This window comes from Lepisosteus platostomus, chromosome 8 (assembly GCF_059453375.1).
Source record: "Lepisosteus platostomus isolate fLepPlt1 chromosome 8, fLepPlt1.hap1, whole genome shotgun sequence".
Classification (NCBI taxonomy): Eukaryota; Metazoa; Chordata; class Actinopteri; order Semionotiformes; family Lepisosteidae; genus Lepisosteus; species Lepisosteus platostomus.
The window spans coordinates 42958654-42979563 of NC_142618.1; the positions used below are offsets into that span (position 1 = coordinate 42958654).

Below are 20910 nucleotides of genomic sequence, written 5' to 3' on the forward strand. Positions count from 1 at the left end.
CTTAAGTAGGATATGTCAATCCTATAGTTAGGTGACACAGCTGCACAATTGCTTTGCTATCATGTTGACCAGCTAAAAGCCTGTGCTGAAGGTTGTTTCTCTATTCATAATAAATAGGAAAATAAACCTATTATATCGCTTTTACACTTGCAGTGCTCTAATGGTGAACACCCTTTCAGCCGGCTGGCAGAATAGCCACTTTACTCACAAATTATAATTGTGCTGTCTGCTGAAGTGACATCTTTTATGTAGAAAGAAAAAAAAAATGTTTCACTTTATGAATAAATAATTGAGTTTTTTTTCCTTACAGACATATTGACATCTCTATCTTGCAAAAATGGACATGTTAAAACGTAGAGGCTATAGTACGTGGGTTAAACAGTCTATACAGTATAATCCTATAGTATAAGTAGCTCTTTATGAGGGTCTTAAATGTTTTAGCAAAATATATCTGTGGGATCAAAGCAGAGATTCTTCATGTTCTAGTATGTTGTGGTTTAGAGCACAAGAAACTAACGTTTTTTGTTAACGTAAGGAGGTCCTCTCTCTTGTTTGGCTGCTATGAGGTGATTGATCTGAGGGTTTCTCCCAGCCATTTCCTGAAGAAAGTTTGTGCAGCTACCTGTCCTTCTTCAGCAGGAGGAGGAATTCAGGGCTCGGCCTCGACTGGACATCATCCAGCCACATTCAGAGAGCTTTGAGGAGATCTCCTCCGATGCACTGACCGTCAGGAACTTCCAAGAGAATGAGTGCAGGGATTACCGGCTGGGTAAACAAAACACAAGTGTTCCGGTTAACCTGTTTACTTGAACAGGTTTCCCTGCTCCCTGCAAAAGTCTCAAAACAATGTTTTAATAAAAACTGCTGAATTTTGTCTTTCTGCTTCCGTCTATAATCAGTTTAAAACAGCAAAAAGGGCAGACTGCTAAAATTGAACAAGTAAAGATTTATTCCATGCTGAAAAGAAAAGAGACGATTGGCTCCACATCTGAAACATTGTGTCTATTTCTTTTCAGCATGGAATAAACCTTTGCTTGTTCCTTTGCAGCCTGTGCATGCTGACGCAGCTACCTAATTGGACTGCTAAAATAGCTATGTTTGGGCATAGGCAAGAGGCAACAAGAAGGAAATGACAGAATTAAACATTATTTACATATTTTCGTTGATTCTGGTTTATCTTTGTGGTTGGGGGTCACTGGTCAAGCACATTTCTCCAGAAATGAACAGCTACAAATTCACAGCCAACGCTACAGATAGAGAAATTGTAAAAAATAAAATTAGCTTTATGGATAGTGCAATCTTTAAAATAAAGATTTACTAGACGTTTGAAATGTCTATGAGAGCACTGTGACTTAATTGGTTAAAGCTCTTGCCTAATAAACGGTATTTGCCTTGAGTGACTGAAAAGTTGTATTACTGTAATTGGGTACAGATAACATCTGTACTGTTGATAGAATACCATTAGGGCATATAAGCGTGTTAATCATAAATGATTTTAATACCTAAAATATAACATTTCTGCCTCTGCTGATATTATCGTATATGGAATTTTGTTCTTCTTCAACCTCAGTCATAGTGTCGATTTGTTAAGGACACTTTAAGTCAACTTGGCCGCCCTGTTGTTTAACTGGACCCTTTATCCTTACAGAACATTCCGAAGGCGAGTCTTTGTTCTACATCATCAGTCCTAAAGATATAGTGGTCGCCAAGGAGCGGGACCAGGATGACCACATTGACTGGCTCCTTGAAAAGAAGAAATACGATGTAAGCTTCAGTGCTACTTTGCCGCTTCAGTTTATTATTCAGCCAAGCCTTCAATGACATTTTGTTCTGCCGTTTGTTAGGCCTATAGCTTGGATGAAAGAAATGGATTCTTACGTTTCGTATTTGAGACAAACACAACACTTCTGGGGAGACCGTGTGGTCAGGGTCCTGGAGAAGTCTTTTTAAATATTTTTGTTCTCCTTAAAACTGATATTATTAGATCTTAAAAGGTGTTCTTCCAAACACGTATGTTCCATCTCTTTGTTGAAACCCTTCCCCATAAGTTTAACAACCAGTTCTCAATAGTAATCAATATTAGCCTCACCCTTTTTTTTATCAGGTCTAAACTGCAGTTTGGATTTTGTGTTTAAGCTTTTCATTCTGCTTGGAGAACTTTTGAGTGCGATTGCGTTCTTCTTTGTGTACTACAGTATAGAGGATCTTTAAGGTTGAGGTTTCCTCAGCCTGGGGGAAGACTGTTAACAGCTCGAGCCTGACACTTCTGTGGGTTGTGCCACAGAGGCTGTCCCTTGTTCCTAAGACTGTGGTTTGAATCAGTGTGCCACACATGCTTTCGTATTTTCTTCAAAGCAGATGTTCCCAGATCCTTTAGTATCTGAAGTATTCTGTTTATGTTTTGAAACTGAAGCTCAGGTTGCCTTTTGCAGGAAGCTCTGATGGCAGCTGAAATAAGCTACAAAAATATAAAACGGCACGATGTTCAGGTATGGTTTGGCGATTCATTTTTCTCATTACTTAAGGGAAATGCACTTTCAATTTTAAAGAAATGATGAATTTTTGCTTAATTTGGGCAAACGTTTGTTGTAACTAAATTGTAATCATGGAAAGCTCTCACCATTAAGTGGATCCCTTTTCAGAAATATTCAATGTTTTCTTTGGTAATGTGTCTGTTCGCTCTTCTTGGAGTGTTGTCCAGTTTTATAGCCAGTCTCCTTTGTATATAGTTTATATGTCAATTTATTTATTTGCGCAGAAAATCGGCATCTCCTACATCAATCACTTGGTGGAGAAAAAGGAGTATGAGATGGCTGCAAGGTACACGTTCCTTTATTCTTGTGTGAAATACAGAGGGGTTGCAGTGACGGGTATCTGATAGGACATATTTATCTTCCTGTTTAGAAAATGTCAGAAGGTGCTGGGGAAAAACATGGACCTTTGGGAAAATGAAGTGTACAGGTTCAAGACTATTGGACAGCTTAAGGTAAGCATCATTGAAAAACCCAGGAGAGAGAATTAATGAGAATTTCAAGGCTAGATTGCAGTTTTTTACTTAGCAAAATATCTTACACATACCAAAATATTTATGATTTTCACAGCTTTTAAAACTGATTTAGATCTGCCACACTCTGGTAACCCTAAGTATGATTTTGTTCTTACTAATTTTGCACTAAAAGGAAAATGTGGTGCAGAGACACTGAGGTTAAACGCATTGTTGCAACAGGGAATTAAATATGTTTCAGACCTGTGATTTGTGAGCTCAAAGTGTTATGTTCACTCTTCTATGAAACTATAAAAGCAATGCATATCTGTTCTTATATTTTTGTGTTGTAAGGTTACATATTTATTCATCAGAAGCTGATGCAGATCCTTTGCTTTATTGAGAACCACACTTCCCTGTACTTACAGGCCATCAGTCAGTACTTACCTAGAGGGGACCTGCGGTTGAGACCAGCCATTTATGAAATGATACTCCACGACTTCCTGAAGAGTGATATTGAGGTACGCTGTCATCATTCACTGCTCGCATCTCCCAGATGATGGTTTCGAGACATTCGTTTTATTAGTTTAGAACCCAACTAGACATTAACTGCCACACTTTGAGGAAATTGTTTCTCTCAAAAAATGTCAGTCCTTAGAAAAAGGCTGTTCTAAGGACGGCTTTCCAAGGACTGTACATGGGAAATTGTAGTCGATTTCTGCTGAAATGTTTCTCCAGTAGTGCTTACAGACTGTAAGAAAGTTAAACCGGCATTCACAAAAAGGGTAAAATGGTAGTGGGTAAAAGAGTGAATGAAGAATCTTCCACTGTGAATCTTGGTGTTCCATACTAACTGAAACCAAAATCCATCTCACCTTTGACAAAAACAAATTATTGCAAAAAATGCCGGTTTAAGACATCGAACATACCTGTATTAAATATAATAATAAGCAGTGAAAACATTTCATATTTGACACTATAACTTATTTTTAGGTACTCTTAAATTTTCCTGAAGGGAGGGACTAGCATTTGATAAAACCCACAATTTAACTTCTAAAATTCAAGATTAATGTTGTTGATAAAATATTAGGAAAATTAGCAGATTTACAGCTAGTCAATTAAAAATTGGATTGTTTGGGCCAGGTATGGTTTTCCCATCATGCATCCATCCATCCATCCATTTTCTAACCTCTTCCAAATCAGTGTCATGGGGGAGCTGGAGCCCATCTCAGCAAGCAACTAGTGCCGGCAGGGTACACCCTGGAAGTGACGCCAGTCTATCGCAGGGCACACACAGACACAAACACAGACAAGAACACACTCACACCAGGGCCAGTTTTCCCAGAAGGCAATTAACCTACCAGTATGGTACACACACAAACACGGGGAAATCATGCGAACTCCACGTAGATAGCACCCCAGCTCTGGAATTGAACCGAGGGCCCCAGCGACCACCAGACAACAATGCAAACGCCGGTTTCCCATCACTGATGAAAAACAAATTCTTGCTGTAACCCAACTCTTAAGCCCCTTAGAGATTTCTGGTCCCAGTATGAAGACTTCATTGTACTGTAGGTCAAAGACTGTCTTACAAAATGAGCAAATCCTGTATGTACTTTGATAGCACCAGGTTTTGTTTTTCGAATGTTGTAACCTAGAAGCGACAATGTCACTGTCTCACATTCAAGGGCTTTGCTATGCTGATCCGAGAGTGGCCAGGGGAGCTGTATAACAACATGACCATTGTCCAGGCTGTGAGGGACCGCCTGAAGAAAGACCCTGAAAACAGGATACTGCTGACAACTCTGGCTGAACTGTGAGTACCCCTGAGCAGCAGCTACTCTCCAAGCAAGGCTTAAATATTTGACACAGTCTGTCCAAAAGCTCTTCTCCATTATTTTACCACATTTCATGTACAGTGTACAGTGAAAGTATTGGGAAAGTTAAATGTTATCTGACATTTTTACTATGACATAGGTAGGTCCCTTTTCAGGCCATAGAGGCCCATGGAGAATGGGGGGGCAAAGGCCTCCATTTTTCTCGACTATCCGACACTGGAAGTGTCATCTGCGAAGTACCTTTCTTCAAGTACATTATTATGATGCATTCTTAACTTGTGGTATACGGTAGTCTGTGTTGTGATAATCAAACAACTTTAAAATTACAATGGGCTGTAGGCTAGGACATATCGTATTTGATTTGCATCTTTTCAGGTGAAAAAAGTTTTAGCAATTGTATACAGTATATGTTTTATCATAATTATATAAGACTGGATACCAGCTCTTAATATATCAGTACAGAAACAACACTGTACACTATACTCCTTTGAGGTAGTAAGTGCTACTTGTAAAAAAAGGTTTCTACACACTTTAATACAGTTTCCATAATGCTTGCCTTCTCAGGCTGACCAGTCATCTGGGAGAAATTACTGTTAATTTAGTAGTTATTTTTTATAATTTTATCCTTAAAACTGAAGTAACCTCGAATGTCTTAATCTAGTCACCATCGTAGAGCTGTAGTTCAAGTAGGTAGCTGCGTCAGCATGCATATGCTGCAAAGGAACAAGTTAAAGGTTTATTCCGTGCTCAAAGAGAAGAAAGGAAACACAATGTTTCGGCTGTAGAGCCATCTTTTGACTGGAAAAATGGAACAAGAATTTATTTTAAATTGGATGCTTACGTTTTAAGAAAATGTGTAGTTTTGAAGGATTATTTTGTCAGGGGTTAATTTTTAAAAGCTGAAGGATGTACTGTATTTTAAACTGCTAATCACACACATGGTTTGGATAGTTATAGTACCTTTACCTTAAACCTTAACTTCCAGTGACATCACATTTAAGTAGAATTGCAAATACAGAAGATGAAAGAAGTTAAATGTCAGAACAAACTCTCAAGAAAAATAAAATAAGTTGAAGGCATTACTATTAACTCCCTTTGATACAGCAAACCTAAATTTATCAAGCTGCACAAAATTACTTTGTGTCTATTACAGTAGAAGACTACTGTGTCCTGTCTCAATTACTATCGCCCCGTGGCACTCACACCAATTATCATTAAGTGCTTCGAAAGGCTAGTCATGGGCCACATTAAGTCCAGACTCCCCACCTCTCTGGACCCTCTCCAGTTTGCATATTGTCCCAACCAGTCTACCGATGATGCCGTATCCCTCGCCCTTCACCTTGCCCTGTCCCATCACGATAAGAGGGACACTTATTTAAGAATGCTGTTCATTGACTTTCAACACAATCATCCCTCAAAATCTGATAGAAAAACTGAGCTTGCTGAATCTCAATGCCTCGCCCTGCAACTGGATTCTGGACTTTCTGACCGAGAGACCTCAGACAGTCCAGATTGAAAACAACATCTCTAGTACAACCATACTGAACAACAGAACCCCCCAGGGCTGTGTCCTTAGCCCGCTCCTGTTCACGCTGATGACTCATGACTGCACTGTTAAACACAGCGGAAATTACATCAAGTTTGCCGATGACACAACAGTGGTGGGCCTCATTAGTAACAACTTTGAGGCACCATACAGAGAGGAGGTGGAGCAATTAGCGGACAGGTGCTTAAACAACAGTCTGTCTCTGAATGTAGATAACACCAGAGCCTATCACAGAAAGCAACAGATTCAGGGCAGGGTACCCCCTAAATGGGACATCAGTCCGTCACATGGCGGACAGACACATACAGTACATGCACACACTCACACCAGGGCCAACTTTCCCAGAAGTCAAGCCATATATTTTTTTAAAATACTGTATGCTGTTGTATAAATTGCTATGTTTTATCCAGGTTTACATATGACCAGCGTTACGACAAAGCTTTGGAGATCTACTTGAGACTGAGACATAAAGATGTCTATCAGCTTATTCATAGACACAACCTGTTTTCCTCAATTGAAGATAAAATCGTTCTTTTGATGGAATTTGACAAAGAGGTAAGTGTAGGGATATTCCTATAAAAATGTGTTCTGGATAGTAATGATAACAGTTATTGTACAGTAGTGTTCATGCTCACGGCTTAAGGAGCTAAGATGTTAATAATATACAACTTGTTTCAACTGTGATCATCTAAATCAACTATTGTTCAACTTAAGCAGAATTGGTAAACCATATAAAAGTGAGCAATGGAAATAGCGTACTTTTAGATTTATTTTTTGCAGTTCACTTTTTGAACACTTTGAAACTGGCCAATATTTTTCCTTGTGGTGTACAGTGTTACTGTCAAACACCTTCAAATACAGGATTAGACGTGGGAAAGTGAAGAGATGAGAACTACTTCAGTCTTCACTTTGGGCTGTGCGAGCGTAAGGGTGCTCACTTCAAGTGTAACACATTTCAGAGTACAGCTGCTAGTTTAAAAGTGGCCTAATTCACACATTAAGTAGAAGCAGTCTCTGCTTCTAGTTGTGGTACAGTGTTTTTTACCAGAACAATGAAATTGACCTTTTTTGTATTTCTCAGAAAGCTGTTGATATGTTGCTGGACAATGAAGACAAAATCTCGGTGAGTTCAACCCTGATTAGAATTTCTGTAATAGGAATGATAAAGGAGAGCAGAGTGCAGCTTAAGTTTCCATTTGTGAATGTTGATTTTTCCATTCCTACAGATAGACAGGGTGGTGGAGGAGTTGAAGAATCGTCCTGAATTACTGCATGTAGTGAGTACTGGCAATGGAAATGTCTTTGTCCCTTCAATCCAGTCATGTGTTTTCGATAGCTACTGTAAAAATGACATTATTGTAATATGAAATAGAGATTTCCTTGATATTTTAATTTAAGTTGTTAGGTATTTTATTTTTATCATTTGTGTAATTTTTGGTAAAAGAAAAATGAAACATGTGAAGAATACATGATACACTCAGATACTTGTAATATACTCAAATGTATCAGTTCATTTTGGCCCCAGGGTTTGTACATTGAAGCACATTATTGAGACTCTTAATCATGCAAAATACATTTAAAAAATATAAAGTCAAAGCTAGCCAGACATTTATGAATGGGGCCTCCATTTTTTAAACAACCATATCTAAATATGAAATGTCACCATTATTCTGTGATGCTGAATTCCTGTATATAATTCTTTTGCCAGTACCTGCATAAGCTGTTCAAAAGAGACCATCACAAGGGACAGAAGTACCATGAGAAGCAGATAGGATTGTACGCGGAATATGATCGCCCTAACCTGCTGCCCTTCCTGAGAGACAGCATTCACTGCCCATTGGAGAAGGTACAGATCATCTCATGAAAACTCCACAAAATGAATCTTAAAAAGAAACCAGGGTATCACCTTTAAAATTGTGGCTGTGTAGTTTATTCCATACTCCCACAGACCTTTGTGAAAAGACGTGTCTCCTCTTCCTTGTTTTAAACTCACTTCCCTATAGTTTACATTTGTGTTCTTTGGCTCATGTGTCACTGTTATTCCACTGGGACTGTTCAAGACTAACAATATTCAGTTCTTACAACAAATCAGATCAGAAGACTATTTATCTAGTATTTATCTAGTTGTTTTTCTTTGGACAGTGACCAAAATCAGTGTATTGCACAATTGTGACTTAATGTTAAATTCTATACTTTTAACTATCCTAATGTTCATTTAGCCAGCAGCCATTTCACCCTGCAACTCACAACTAGCAGCCCACTGAAGCTAAGCAGGTGTGAGCCTGGTCAGTACTTGGATAGGAGACCTTCTGGGAAAAACTAAGGTTGCTGCTGGAAGAGGTGTTAGTGGGGCCAGCAGGGGGAGCTCACCCTGCGGTCCGTGTGGGTCCTAATGCCCCAGTATAGTGACGGGGACACTATACTGTAAACAGGCGCCGTCCTTCGAATGAGACATAAAACCAAGGTCCTGACTCTCTGTGGTCATTAAAAATCCCAGGGCGTTTCTCGAAAAGATTAGGGGTGTAACCCCGGCGTCCTGGCCAAATTTTCCATTGGCCCTTACCAATCATGGCCTCCTAATTATCCCCATCTATGAATTGGCTTCATTACTCTGCTCTCCTCCCCACTGATAGCTGCTGTGTGGTGAGCGTTCTGGTGCACTATGGCTGCCGTCGCATCATCCAGGTGGATGCTGCACATTGGTGGTGGTGGAGGGGAGTCCCCATTACCTGTAAAGCGCTTTGAGTGGAGTGTCCAAAAAAGCCCTATATAAGTGTAAGCAATTATTATTATTATTATTATTATTATTATTTATTATTTGCCATTTTGCTTCACCACTTCTACAAGATCTAAATAATGTAATATAAACACCTAAATCTTTAACTCCTAAATTCAGTATTTCCCAATTTCATATCTATAGTTCGAGGTTCTGGAGGTTAAACTCTGCATCCGTCTACATTAAATGTTATGTGCTGGCTGTTTGTCCATTCTTTATTTTTTATTAATAATAATATTTTGCTTACACTTATATAACTGAACAATCCATTCAAAGCACTTTAATGGGGATTCCCCTCCACCACCACTAGTTTGCAGCCCCACCTGGATGATGTGACAGCAGCCATAGTGCACCAGTACACTCACCACTGCCCAGCTATCAGTGGGGAGGAGAACAGAGGGATGAAGCCAGTTCATAGATATTCAGAGGCCATGATTCATACAGACCAATAGGAATTTTTGGCCAGGATGCCAGGGTAACACCCCTACTCCTTTCGAAAGACACCCTGGGATTTTTAATGACCACAGAGAGTCAGGACCTTGGTTTTATGTCTCACCCGAAGGACGGCGCCTTTTTACAGTATAGTGTTCCTGTCACTATACTGGAGCATCAGGACCCACACAGACCACAGGATGAGCACCCCTTACTGGTCCCACTAACACCACTTCCAGCAATAACTCACACCACCTTAGCTTCAGTGGGTTGCCAGTTGTGAGCTTCATGGTGATATGGTTGCTGGTGATTCATTTCATTAAGCCTTTATGAATTTCCTTTGCAGCTTCTACAATTTTTGCTGATCCTTTTATATTGGTATCGTTTGCCAAATTGGTGACTAGTTTGATTAACTAAAGATCTCCAGTCATTGTTTACACGTCTGTATTGTTTAAATTCAAACTGTCTACATGTTTACTTGCACATTGTCTACTGTTTGTATATTGTCTTGATGCACTGTTTGCACTTTGTTTTGTTTTTTACACTTGTTTTACAATTGGGAGACTTTCTGAGATGTTCTAATTCCAACTGCATAATAAGTGAATAATTTTAATTCTTACTGCTTATAATTTAAAAATATGATTTTATTATTATGATTGCTGTAGTATATGCTCTCTTTGCATCCATTACTGCTGCTGTTTGTTCAAAGACATTTCACAATGTATTAAGTCAGAAGACGTCATACAAATGAATGGTAATATAAAGCAGGCATTTGTTGTAACCTTAGTTGATTTTTTTTCTTTCACAAAAATACATTTATGAAAATTCTGACCTCATGTACCCTTCCCATTACATCTGTGTCTCTTTTTATTTGCATTTATTATCTCATCAGTTATACATTTATAACTTATGTATGAGTTATAACTTATGTATGAGGTGTTTGGCAAATGTGAACATTTCATTCTCCTCTTCAAAGTGTATGCAGTAACATGAATGGCAGTGCAATGGTCCTGAGCACCATTTTCTGCCTCAGAAATCTATTTTCAGAAATCTGTTCTTAACCCATGAGCACCCCACCTTGCCCCCTCTCCCTGCATAAATCCATCTGTCCATCCATTATCAGAAAGCTGCTTATCCTGTTAAGGGTTGTAGAAAGCAAATGTCTATCCTGAAAGCACAGGACGCAAGGTGGGACTAACAGTTGCTCTTTTTTCCTGGACAGAACAAGGTTATGGAAATAATTATTACAACAAAACTAGGGGACCTTCTTTATGAAAGTAATGTCCTAGGAAACAGTCAACACAGATTTACAAGTAGGTCTTGCCTAATCAACTTGTTAGATTTCCTTTATCAAGCAACAATAGTAATTGATATAAGCAAGGCTGATGAAATAGTGAATTTAGGTTTCCAGAAGGCTTTTGTTAAAGTATAATCATATAAGATTAATTCACAAATTGCAGGCAGCAGGTGTTCAGGGAAACATGGATGTTTCAGTTGAGGATTGGTTTTAAATAGAAAGCAGAGGGTACAGAAAATAGGTGAGTACCTAAATTGGGACAATATAATTAATGGGATAACTTATTTATATCAATGGTCTGCATTCCAACATAGACAACAAACTACTAGTGTAGTTTTAGATGATAGTAAATTAGGAGGACTAGCTAAAACCTTGGAAGAAACAAATTAAATCAAAATGTTTTAGAAAACATCCAAGACTGTGCAAACGCCTGGCAGATGCCGTTTAATGTAAATCAAGTGCAGAATGTCCCAGGTGGTATAAACATAACTATAAATACAAAATGAGCTAGAATGGGCTACTCATGAAATACATTTGGGTGTTTATATTGACACATCATTTACATCTTCTATACAATGTGGGGAAGCAATTAAGAAGACAAAAAATGTTAGGATGTACAGTAGAGTATCGTTAAAAACAAAAAATAAGCAAGGTCTCATTTAAAATATTTTGTACAATTTTGGTCACCACATTGTAAAAATATATATTTCTGCCCTGGACTCTTCTAGAGCAGAACAACCGGATTTAGTCTGGGACTTGTTCTACACTGAAAAGCCAAAAAAACTGAACCTTTCTAGTCCTGAATAGAGAAGAGTTACAGAGTTCCCAATACAGTTAACACAGTGAACTTCGTCCAAATGAATAGTGAAACATGAAACTTATTCAAAGGGTTGTGGGAGTATGGAGCAAGCTACCCAGTCATTTGGCTAAAGCAAATACTTTGGTTTCCTTCAAGAAACAGCAGGATGAGATAAATTAGCTGCTGACTACCAAATGGGCCAGGTTGGATGAATTGTCTCCTACTGTTTGTAACATTTCTGTTCTTATATTCATATACATTGAATAGTGAGTAGGTATAGTTAAAATACAGCGTTATGAAAGAATAAATGTCTGACCCTGCCCTCTGATCCCAAGCTTCTCTCTCCCCATCTGTGTGCCTGTGTGTCTCATGGAGAGCAAGCTGGGGTATGGGAAAAGAAAAAAGAAATTGTATATGGCTAACAAAGTGATCTTATCTTATTAATCTGATGTCCACACTGTTATTCTCTTTAATAACCTTATTTTATTTCTTTATAACTTGGAATTCTGGAAGATTAAAAAAGCTGAAACGAAAAGGATGATAAATGTATCTGTATACTCATAGCGTGAATATTTCCAGACAGCCTTTGCTAAAAGATAAATCTCTTACCATGGCATGTACAGTACATGAAGAAAGCTTGTCTGGTTATATACAGTATAACCACCAGATGGCAGTCACCACAAGTCAGCAAAGTCTCTTTTTCCCGCAAATGTAATTATCTAGGGGTGTCCACCTCGTGTGCTGCCCAAATTCAACATACTTTATTCTGGTTTTCTTGTCAGTTGAAGTCTAAATGACTTCTTTACATCAAACAGATGCTTAATTGGAAGTTGACATAAATTTCACCTGTCTCCTCATTCACCTTTTTAGGCTGCCTATAATTCCTTGCAGAGTTTGACATCCACATGCTAATCCATAGATCCACCCTGATGGAGGAATTCATTAACTTTTGCCCTTTTCAGTTATTTTAACTGAAATGGAAGTTCATTGTTAATCTGTAAGGGTATTAGGATTAATACATTTCTACCATTGTCAAGGTATGCTTTTAAAGCATAGTCTTACTATTTAGTGAAATGGAAATCTAGAATTCCTTTAATTGTATAAATGGATTATGAAAGTATCATAGTTCAGCAAAGAAAGCAAGCGTGATATTGAAAAGCATAATTATTTTTGTGTGTTTCAGGCACTTGAAATTTGTCAACAAAGAAACTTTGTGGAGGAGACTGTGTTTTTGCTAAGTGAGTATATTTATATACGGTATTGCATTAGAATATAGATTGCATCTGTTATAGTCGGGCTGGGCTGTCCAGTCCTGGTCCTGGATGTTGAGTCTGCAGGGTTTCATTCCAGCTCTGTTCTTAACAAGTTAAAGCTGTTTACTTGCTTAACTGTACAAATTAAAGACTTCGTCACAGCTCTTCTGGCGATGCAGCTTCAAAGAAACCTTGAAGGCCTCCAGAACCAGGACTGGACACCCCTGTACTAAGGGAAAATTATAGGGGTTATATTTATAGCTCTACAGGAAGGCTTTAAAAAGCCTCTTTGAGATTAACTGAAACAATAACAAGGAGCTATAGTATGCACCCACTGTTGCCAGCAAAGAGGCTCCTATTATTTTTCCAGCTCCCACAATATAGGATTAAAATCTTTGTTTTAGGTCCCACTAGTAGGAATTATTATTACTGTTGATACACAGAGTTCAGAGCTTGTAAACTGTGCAAAAATGTCCATAAGGTTTTATGTATTTCTGTGGAAGTATCATGCCAATGCCAATGTAATGTCTCCAAGACACTCTCCAGGAGAATTTTTATTAGGAACAGGTGACAGGATTATTTATTGAGGAAATTTAAAAAGTGCTTCATTGTGTAATAGGAAATTGTAGGGATGTCCCGTGCAGGTTTGTGATATAGCATTTATATAGTGGATATAATGGATTTGAGCAATGTAAAGAGAAAATCTATCACCTCAGAACATCTATCACTTAGAAGGAATGGGAAAGGAAGATGAAGTCTCCAGAAAAAAAAATCTTTAAGAACTGTTTATTTAATTGTTGAAGTTGTACAGTATTCATTTTCAGGGTTCATTCTTATTAATTTCATTTGCTTTATTGGCATTACCCTCATAGACTATTCTCCTCTCCTCAGATGTTTGGGTATACAGTCCTTGAACACAAGCATGCCATTTTAAAATCCTCAGAGAAACTGTTCTGAGACAGCAGAGACCTGTGTTGTAAGTTTTGGTGTCTGCTGCACTTTGGGTCTCTTCGTAACTCATCCCTGCCTTTCTTTTTCATGTGCAAGAGCAGCTTAAATGATGGATTTACATCTTCATGACATTTACGAAGGCTCTCTGTTTGACAATAATTACCCAATTAAAGTGAAATGAGTTATTCAATAGCTTGGACTTTTTATCTTATTACACAGTTGTCTGAAAACTGTACTATTGATTATAGAATCTATTAAGAGTCATGGACAGGAGTTTCAGGTAGGTTGGAAGCTGTTTGAGGTGTCATATAAAGAGAAATTAATCAGTAATGAAATAATAAATCTTCACATTTGAATGAAAGGGGAAGACTTGAAAGAATTGCTTGCCTCCAAAGGTAATAGAAGAGAGCTTGAGATCCCAAGCGCAGATCATTTGAAGTGGATTTACCTTCAGAAACTGCCTCTGTACAATAACTGTAATTACCCCTGCAGGCAGGATGGGCAACAGTCGACGGGCTCTACAGATGATAATGGAAGAGCTCCACGATGTAGACAAGGCCATTGAGTTTGCCAAGGAGCAGGATGACGCTGAGCTGTGGGAAGACTTGATCTCCTATTCCATTGACAAGCCTCGTGAGTCTCACAATCATAGGCTGCTGTGGATAACTAGCTGTTTTTTTTGTTAACATAACAAAAATGTCAGTGCCATTTTATTCAACAGTAGTATTTCAGGTTACAGGAAAGCCAGTTGTGAAGGCTAGTCATGTACAATTGTTGTGTTTGTCTTTGTTTCATAACATGATGATGCTCCATTAAAACTGTGAACTTAACAGCTAAAAGAGTATTTTCTGTCACACCCCAAGCTGACCATAAAAGTCAGTCAGTCAGGAACTTTAAGTTGAAAGTTAGTTTGCCTGACTTAAATATTAAAATCATACCAGCACTAACTGATAAATTTGCAATAACCGAATCTTTGTTTGAAATGTGTACTGTATTTTATGTCCAGGGTATGTAATGTCCATTCATGCCAATAATACTTCCATATTAAATTTAGCACACATAAATACTTATACTTTCTGTGTATCTGGGTATGTTAAAATAGTTAAAATACAGCACTCATGGATGTACTTATGTTTAGGTCTTTTTTTCAGCTAATTTAAATTAATCTTAGCTAGTTTTTTCTTGTACAAGAGGATCAGAGCTTAGCAACTATATCACATTTATATAGTGGATTTGAGCAAAATAACAGATTTTCAAAATTGTAGAGAAAAAACGTGTCAGACAATAAAATTAAAAAGTTATGAAATATGCAAAGACAATTGAAATACTAAACAGAAATGCACCAAAACTGATGAGGGTTTATTAACTCTTCCAACTAATGATGATGTATTCTTCAAACAAGATCACTTTCTTCTGTACAGCCTTTATCACAGGCCTGCTGAATAACATTGGAACCCATGTTGATCCTATCCTCCTGATTCACCGCATCAAGGAAGGCATGGAAATCCCGAACCTGAGAGATTCATTAGTCAAGATCCTTCAGGACTACAACTTGCAAGTATGGGAAGAGCTCTGCCTTCCACAGTCTTATCGGTCATTATGATTGTTTGAAGCTCTTCAGCAAAATTATTGGAAATGCATGCTGTGTGTTTTGAATGTAACTTTTACTGTGATGAATAATTCTAATCACAAGAATCACAAGAATAACCAATACTTTATACTGTATATACAGTATATCTGTAGGTGTTGCACGATATGGGAATGTTTTTGTTTCCTTTGGAGTGCAGGTTTAGTCCAGACATTACTTTTTTAACACTGGTAGATGCTGTTAGCTGACTGTGGCTGGGATTTGCCATGTGTGATGCACAACTGGTCAAGCACTATCAGAGTCGGATGGGCTTGAGACAGCTAGAGTGCTAGTGCTGTCGTGAGATCTGCATCGCCCCAGTCTAAGTTACTGTTACTGTCCTTTGAGTCCTTTGGGGCTCGCAATGTGAAAATGGCAGAAATGAGAACTCTGACAGCTGCGTGTTTCAGGGGCTGGATTGCTACATCCTCATTGAGCTGGTAACAGTGAGCTGAGATGATCAGCAATAGCCGATTCCAAACTGTGTTTTGAGGTGATGGGGTAGGGTATATTAAAATGTCTGAGAAGTATTTTGTGACCTTTTGGAACAAAACAGAGCAAAACAAGAATGTTTTTTTTCTTAATGTATCGGTTAATGTTCTTCAAACATTGCTGCAGTCTCACAAATAGAAAGCATTGTGTAGTAATACTGAGTTTTGATATCAGCAGTCTTCCTAACAGTTCTGGTGTAATGTACAAAGCGAAAGGTTTGAGAAACCCTCAGGATTTTCACATATTTCACATTTTAAATCTAAAATGTTATTAGATCCCCATCTAAGTCCTAATAATAAAATTCACCAAATGAAACAAATTATGATACTGCTTTGACATTGATCTGTCCAAAATTGATGTAACATTCTGTATCAGTGTGTGATACAGTATGTGAACCTTTTGGTATACTAACTGGTACACTTCCTTGAGCAGCAATAACTACAACTAAATGTTTTTGTTACCATTGATCAGTCTATTATTGATCAGGTTTTTGAGGGCAGCCTTGCATGGACAGTTTGCTTCAGGTCCTGCCACAACATTTTGATGGGATTTAGGTGCAGAGTTTGACTGGGCCATCGAAAATGTGGAATTTCTTCTGCAGCCATTGGTTGTTAGATCTGCTTTTCTGTTTTGGGTGATTGACCCACTTTCTGTTGAGTCCTGTGATACAATGCAGAATTCATGCTTGCGTTAATGATGGCAAGCCATCAGGGGTCAAAGTTATCACACTACCACCCCACCGTGCTTGACGGTTGCGATTATGTTTTTCTGTTTGAAAACAGTGCTTGATTTCCACCAAACATACTGTAACATTTCTCATTGAGACTAAAGAGTTCTATCTTTGACTCATCTGTCCAGAGAGCAGGTGCTCTTTGGTAAACATCAGATGGGCAGCAGTGCTCTATTTGGAGTGCAGTGGTTTTCTCCTTGGCTATGATGCCATGAACACCATACTTGATCAGTCTTTTTTCTCATTGTTGAGTCATGAACAGTCACATTAGCAAAGGCTAGAGTGGCCTGCAGCTCCTTGGATTTACTCTGATATTTTGTGTAACTTCCTTGCTTTCTGGTTTGTTCTAAGAGAGATTTTAGTAGGACAGCCACTCCTCGGTAGAGTGACTGGTCTTAAACTTTCTGTAGTCTGATAGTGGTCTGGTGGAACTTCTTAGAAAAGCTCTTAGATATAGTTTTATACCCTTTCCCGAATGGTGAGCATCAGTAACAGGTCTTCTGAGGAGCTCAGAGATTTCCTACGATCCTGACATGACTTGTTTCTATTTTTAACCACAACTCTATGGTGAGGATCAAAATCACAATGTTTCTGATCTGTTTATGTTCCAAATGCAGCACCCAGGATCTACCTAATTATTTAAACACCTGATTCTAATGAACTGTTCACTTACTTTTTCACATCCCCTTTACCTTAATTACCCATTGGTTAATTCATACATCATTTTGTTTCAAGAGACTTAGAATTGGTTGCTGTAATCCCTACAGGATATTGTGTAAACACTGGTTTTGATTCATATCATCTTAAAACTAAAAAAAATTCCATACTTATCTTTGGGGTTAACAAACTTTTTCACTGTGCTGTTTTAACCAATGGTGACCATACATCTGTATTGTGCCCCTCAGAACTCCATATTATTTGGTCAGTTTATTTTTTTGTAACAGTTTCTTTATTGAATTAGCATTAACATTAATGTTGTTGTTGCTGTTGCTGTCCCTGCTCAACAGATTCATGGTTTATTCATGTGCTCTCTTGAACTGTGCGGTGCTATGATACGCAGTGGCAGTGCAGTGTCAGCAGCTGTCTGCAGCATACTAGGCAGTGAGGAGCCCAGGCACTTTGACAAAAATAGATAAGCCTGTATTTGCCTGATGTGATGAGACCCACCCAATTTATCAAGCAGCATCACTTACACTATTTACTGCATGGCAATTGTGAGGTTATAGTAGGTATTTTTCAATATATAAATATACTGTATATACTGTAGTCTCAAGTTACAGGTTTCCTAGAAGTACAATTTTATTACTCAGCTTTATAGGGAAAATTGCAGTAAAATTGCAGTATAATTTAACCAAGAGTCCTTCTTTACTGCACCTTGATGAAAAAATAAGTATTAAGCTACTCAGACGTAATGAAAGGCAGGAAACGCAGGAGAATAATTTCCACCTTTTCCATTAGAGTCCAAATGAAGCTGAGTCTGTGTGCCTTATCCAGGCATTTGTTTTCACTGCATGTTGACACCGCATGAACAGATACTTGAGCATCAGGGTTGATCATGCAGGGTGTGAGGTTGGAAAGGTACAGTATTACTGAAAGATCTCTTCTTTATACCATGGCTTTTATAAGGAAAAAACAGCTGTCTGCCTTCCTTAGTATAGGCAAAATTGTTGAAGTCAGCAGCAGAATTGGTTTAACACAGGGAGACTTGACAGCAGTAAAAATATAAGCCTGAAGCCCAAAAAAGGCCATTTTAGTCTTAACGCTTAGATCATGGCTGTAGGCTATAAGAACAGGTTGCACCACGCGTCTGGTGTGCTGTGAACTGTTTGTGTAAACTGATTAACTTTGATAGGCAGCACATGTTTGACAAAAGAGATATTGGTTTAAGGGAACAGAAAATGTTTGAAGAAATTAATATTCTGTTATCTATTGGTAACAGCATTTTAATAAAGCAAAAATATAACAATTTGTGTTGTTAAAGCCAACAAAACAGAGATTACATATTGTGAAGAAGAGTTAGGAAACTGAGCTCTGTGACCAATTTCAAAAACAAACCATGACTGTTCTTTAAATAAATGTGGCAGAATTCAGAAGTTTAACATTGCCAAAAGCAGGTGACATAATTCCCCATCAGCTGTTTCTCTTTTCCACAGATTTTACTTCGAGAAGGCTGTAAGAAGATACTGGTTGCAGACTCATTATCACTGCTAAAGAAAATGCAGAGAACTCAGATGAGAGGTGTCCGGGTGGACGGTATGTTTTAATAAGCAGCTACACAATTTGGGATTGAGGTCCTGTCAATTTGTAATAAAAATGAACGGATTTACAGTGTGGAGTACGTCAGTCATAAAAGCAGCTCTGACCAGACATTTTCTTTCTTGTTTTATATTATGAGGTACAAATGAGAGGAGGCCAGTTGAGCCTTCTACTGTAGTTTGTTTGGTTCCTAGATAGCTTGTTTGTTTGTTTGGTTTGGTTGTTTGGTTTCAAATACAGTAGCTTTCTCCCCCTTATTTATTTGTATTCACCTTCTTATGCTTGTTATGTATGTATGTTATTCATTCCTCCTGGTCTTTTCTGAGCAAGGCAAGACAACAGATCTATGATCTCACAGTCACACCAGGTCACCACCCACCCAAATTAAATTAATCAGCTGCTGCTGTGTCTAAGCAGTAGGCAGCAATTACATGGGGGCCAGCATAGAAGATGATTTCACTGGCTTTTTCTCACTACACCTGTCCTCGGTGCAGTAATGCTGATTGACCACTATCTGATTTTGTCCTCCTGCACGTTAAAGAAACGCCTGCCGTCTCATCCTTGCCTAAAACCAAGACACCAGAAACAGAAATTACCTTGGACAGCATGTGATCTCTTAGTATAGAAAAGGTACACTGCTGGAATTTGCTTTGGTAAACACTGTTAAGATTGAGTCATGAAGGACTTAAGGGGAAATAAAAGAGAAAGAAATCTGCTGTTCAGCCCGTGGAGATTTGTATTATTTCATAACACAGAATTGGATTTTGAGCTGTTCATGAAACCTGTGCGCTCTTCCCTGTGAAATCCTTTCTAAATGTTCCCTTACGTCTGTCTAAGAACTCTATTCCAGTTATTTTTTACTGATTCTTTAAGGGTTTGTTGTTGATAGCAATGCTGCCTATTCTTTTTATCAAACCAAATTACTCCCACTATAATGCTCTGTCATTTTTGGCTTTCCCACAGAAGAGAATATTTGTGAATCATGTCACGCTCCAATATTGCCATCAGGTAAGTTCACTGTTGACTGAGAGTAATTGGTTGCTTCCAGTAGCTGCTCTAAGATTAGCATAAAGCTAATAAGATAAACTATGAAAATGTACTTCACCTACATTTTTTATCCATATTGCAAAAATCTCTTTGTCATTTTCTAGATTTTTTTTAGTTCAAAAAGGGTGTGTTTTTTCAAGTTAAAAACACAGGCTACTTTCCACAATATAAAACATCTCAGCAAAGACCCAATTCAGTACTGTTATTCTCTTCTTACTATGTCACACCAGAAGAAGGTTATCCTAGGATTTGTAAAAAGACCAGATCTTAAATATTAAATGTTTTAGTGATGTGCACATCTGCTTAATGGAAGAAAATATGTGGTATGTACGGTATGTAAAAAAAGCAGTTGTACACTAGACCAGGCTAAGAAGTGAGAAATTACTTCACCAATTAAAAGAAGGGGGACCTTAAGGAAATAGCACTCATTTCTCAATTAGATAGATGGCACTTTTTAATTGGAAATAAATTATTCACTGGTGGATATTTATAAAGGTATGCCTGGTAGGGCAACATGCCTTGTCCTAGTGAAAAAACAAAGACTCAGAAATTGTTAATGATCATTCTAAGCAATGGACTGATCGCTTGTGACCAGTTTTTCTACTCTACCAAGATAACCAGGTGATGACGTGCACATGACTCAAAACTCTGCTACATTTCCACTGTGAGGGCCCAACTATCAAAGCAAACAGTAGTTTATGTATTTAAAAAAGTTTTTTTTATATGAAGGTGTTATATTTTATGTAAATATATATCTAATTGACTACCTTAATTCTACTCTTAAACATGTTTTTGCCCAGTGGACTTACCTGTTAAATAGTGCAATAATGAGGTTGACAATCCTAGAAGAATCTTAGAAGAATATGTTGGAAGATCAATAGAA

At 38.0% G+C, this 20910-nt stretch overlaps 1 protein-coding gene and 1 long non-coding RNA gene across 3 annotated transcripts in view; both read left to right on the plus strand.

Annotated features, from left to right (window-relative positions):
• The window catches only part of vps41 (VPS41 subunit of HOPS complex), an 84949-nt gene that overhangs the window by 60868 nt on the left and 3171 nt on the right, over nt 1-20910 (plus strand). The window contains exons 12-27 of one of the 2 annotated variants that reach the window (XM_088643525.1): nt 637-769; nt 1649-1764; nt 2433-2489; nt 2759-2820; nt 2905-2986; nt 3412-3504; nt 4672-4799; nt 6778-6922; nt 7449-7490; nt 7594-7644; nt 8076-8213; nt 12855-12909; nt 14368-14508; nt 15297-15433; nt 18878-18977; nt 19944-19988. In XM_088643525.1, the coding sequence (XP_088499651.1) occupies nt 637-769; nt 1649-1764; nt 2433-2489; nt 2759-2820; nt 2905-2986; nt 3412-3504; nt 4672-4799; nt 6778-6922; nt 7449-7490; nt 7594-7644; nt 8076-8213; nt 12855-12909; nt 14368-14508; nt 15297-15433; nt 18878-18977; nt 19944-19988 (1525 nt within the window). The remainder of the gene's footprint in view (nt 1-636; nt 770-1648; nt 1765-2432; nt 2490-2758; nt 2821-2904; nt 2987-3411; nt 3505-4671; nt 4800-6777; nt 6923-7448; nt 7491-7593; nt 7645-8075; nt 8214-12854; nt 12910-14367; nt 14509-15296; nt 15434-18877; nt 18978-19943; nt 19989-20910) is intronic. The other variant, XM_088643526.1, reaches the window with a different exon arrangement.
• LOC148657367 (uncharacterized) lies at nt 8220-10356 on the plus strand. The gene is made up of 2 exons (XR_015940953.1): nt 8220-8641; nt 9555-10356. It is a non-coding gene; the product is annotated as an uncharacterized LOC148657367 (long non-coding RNA).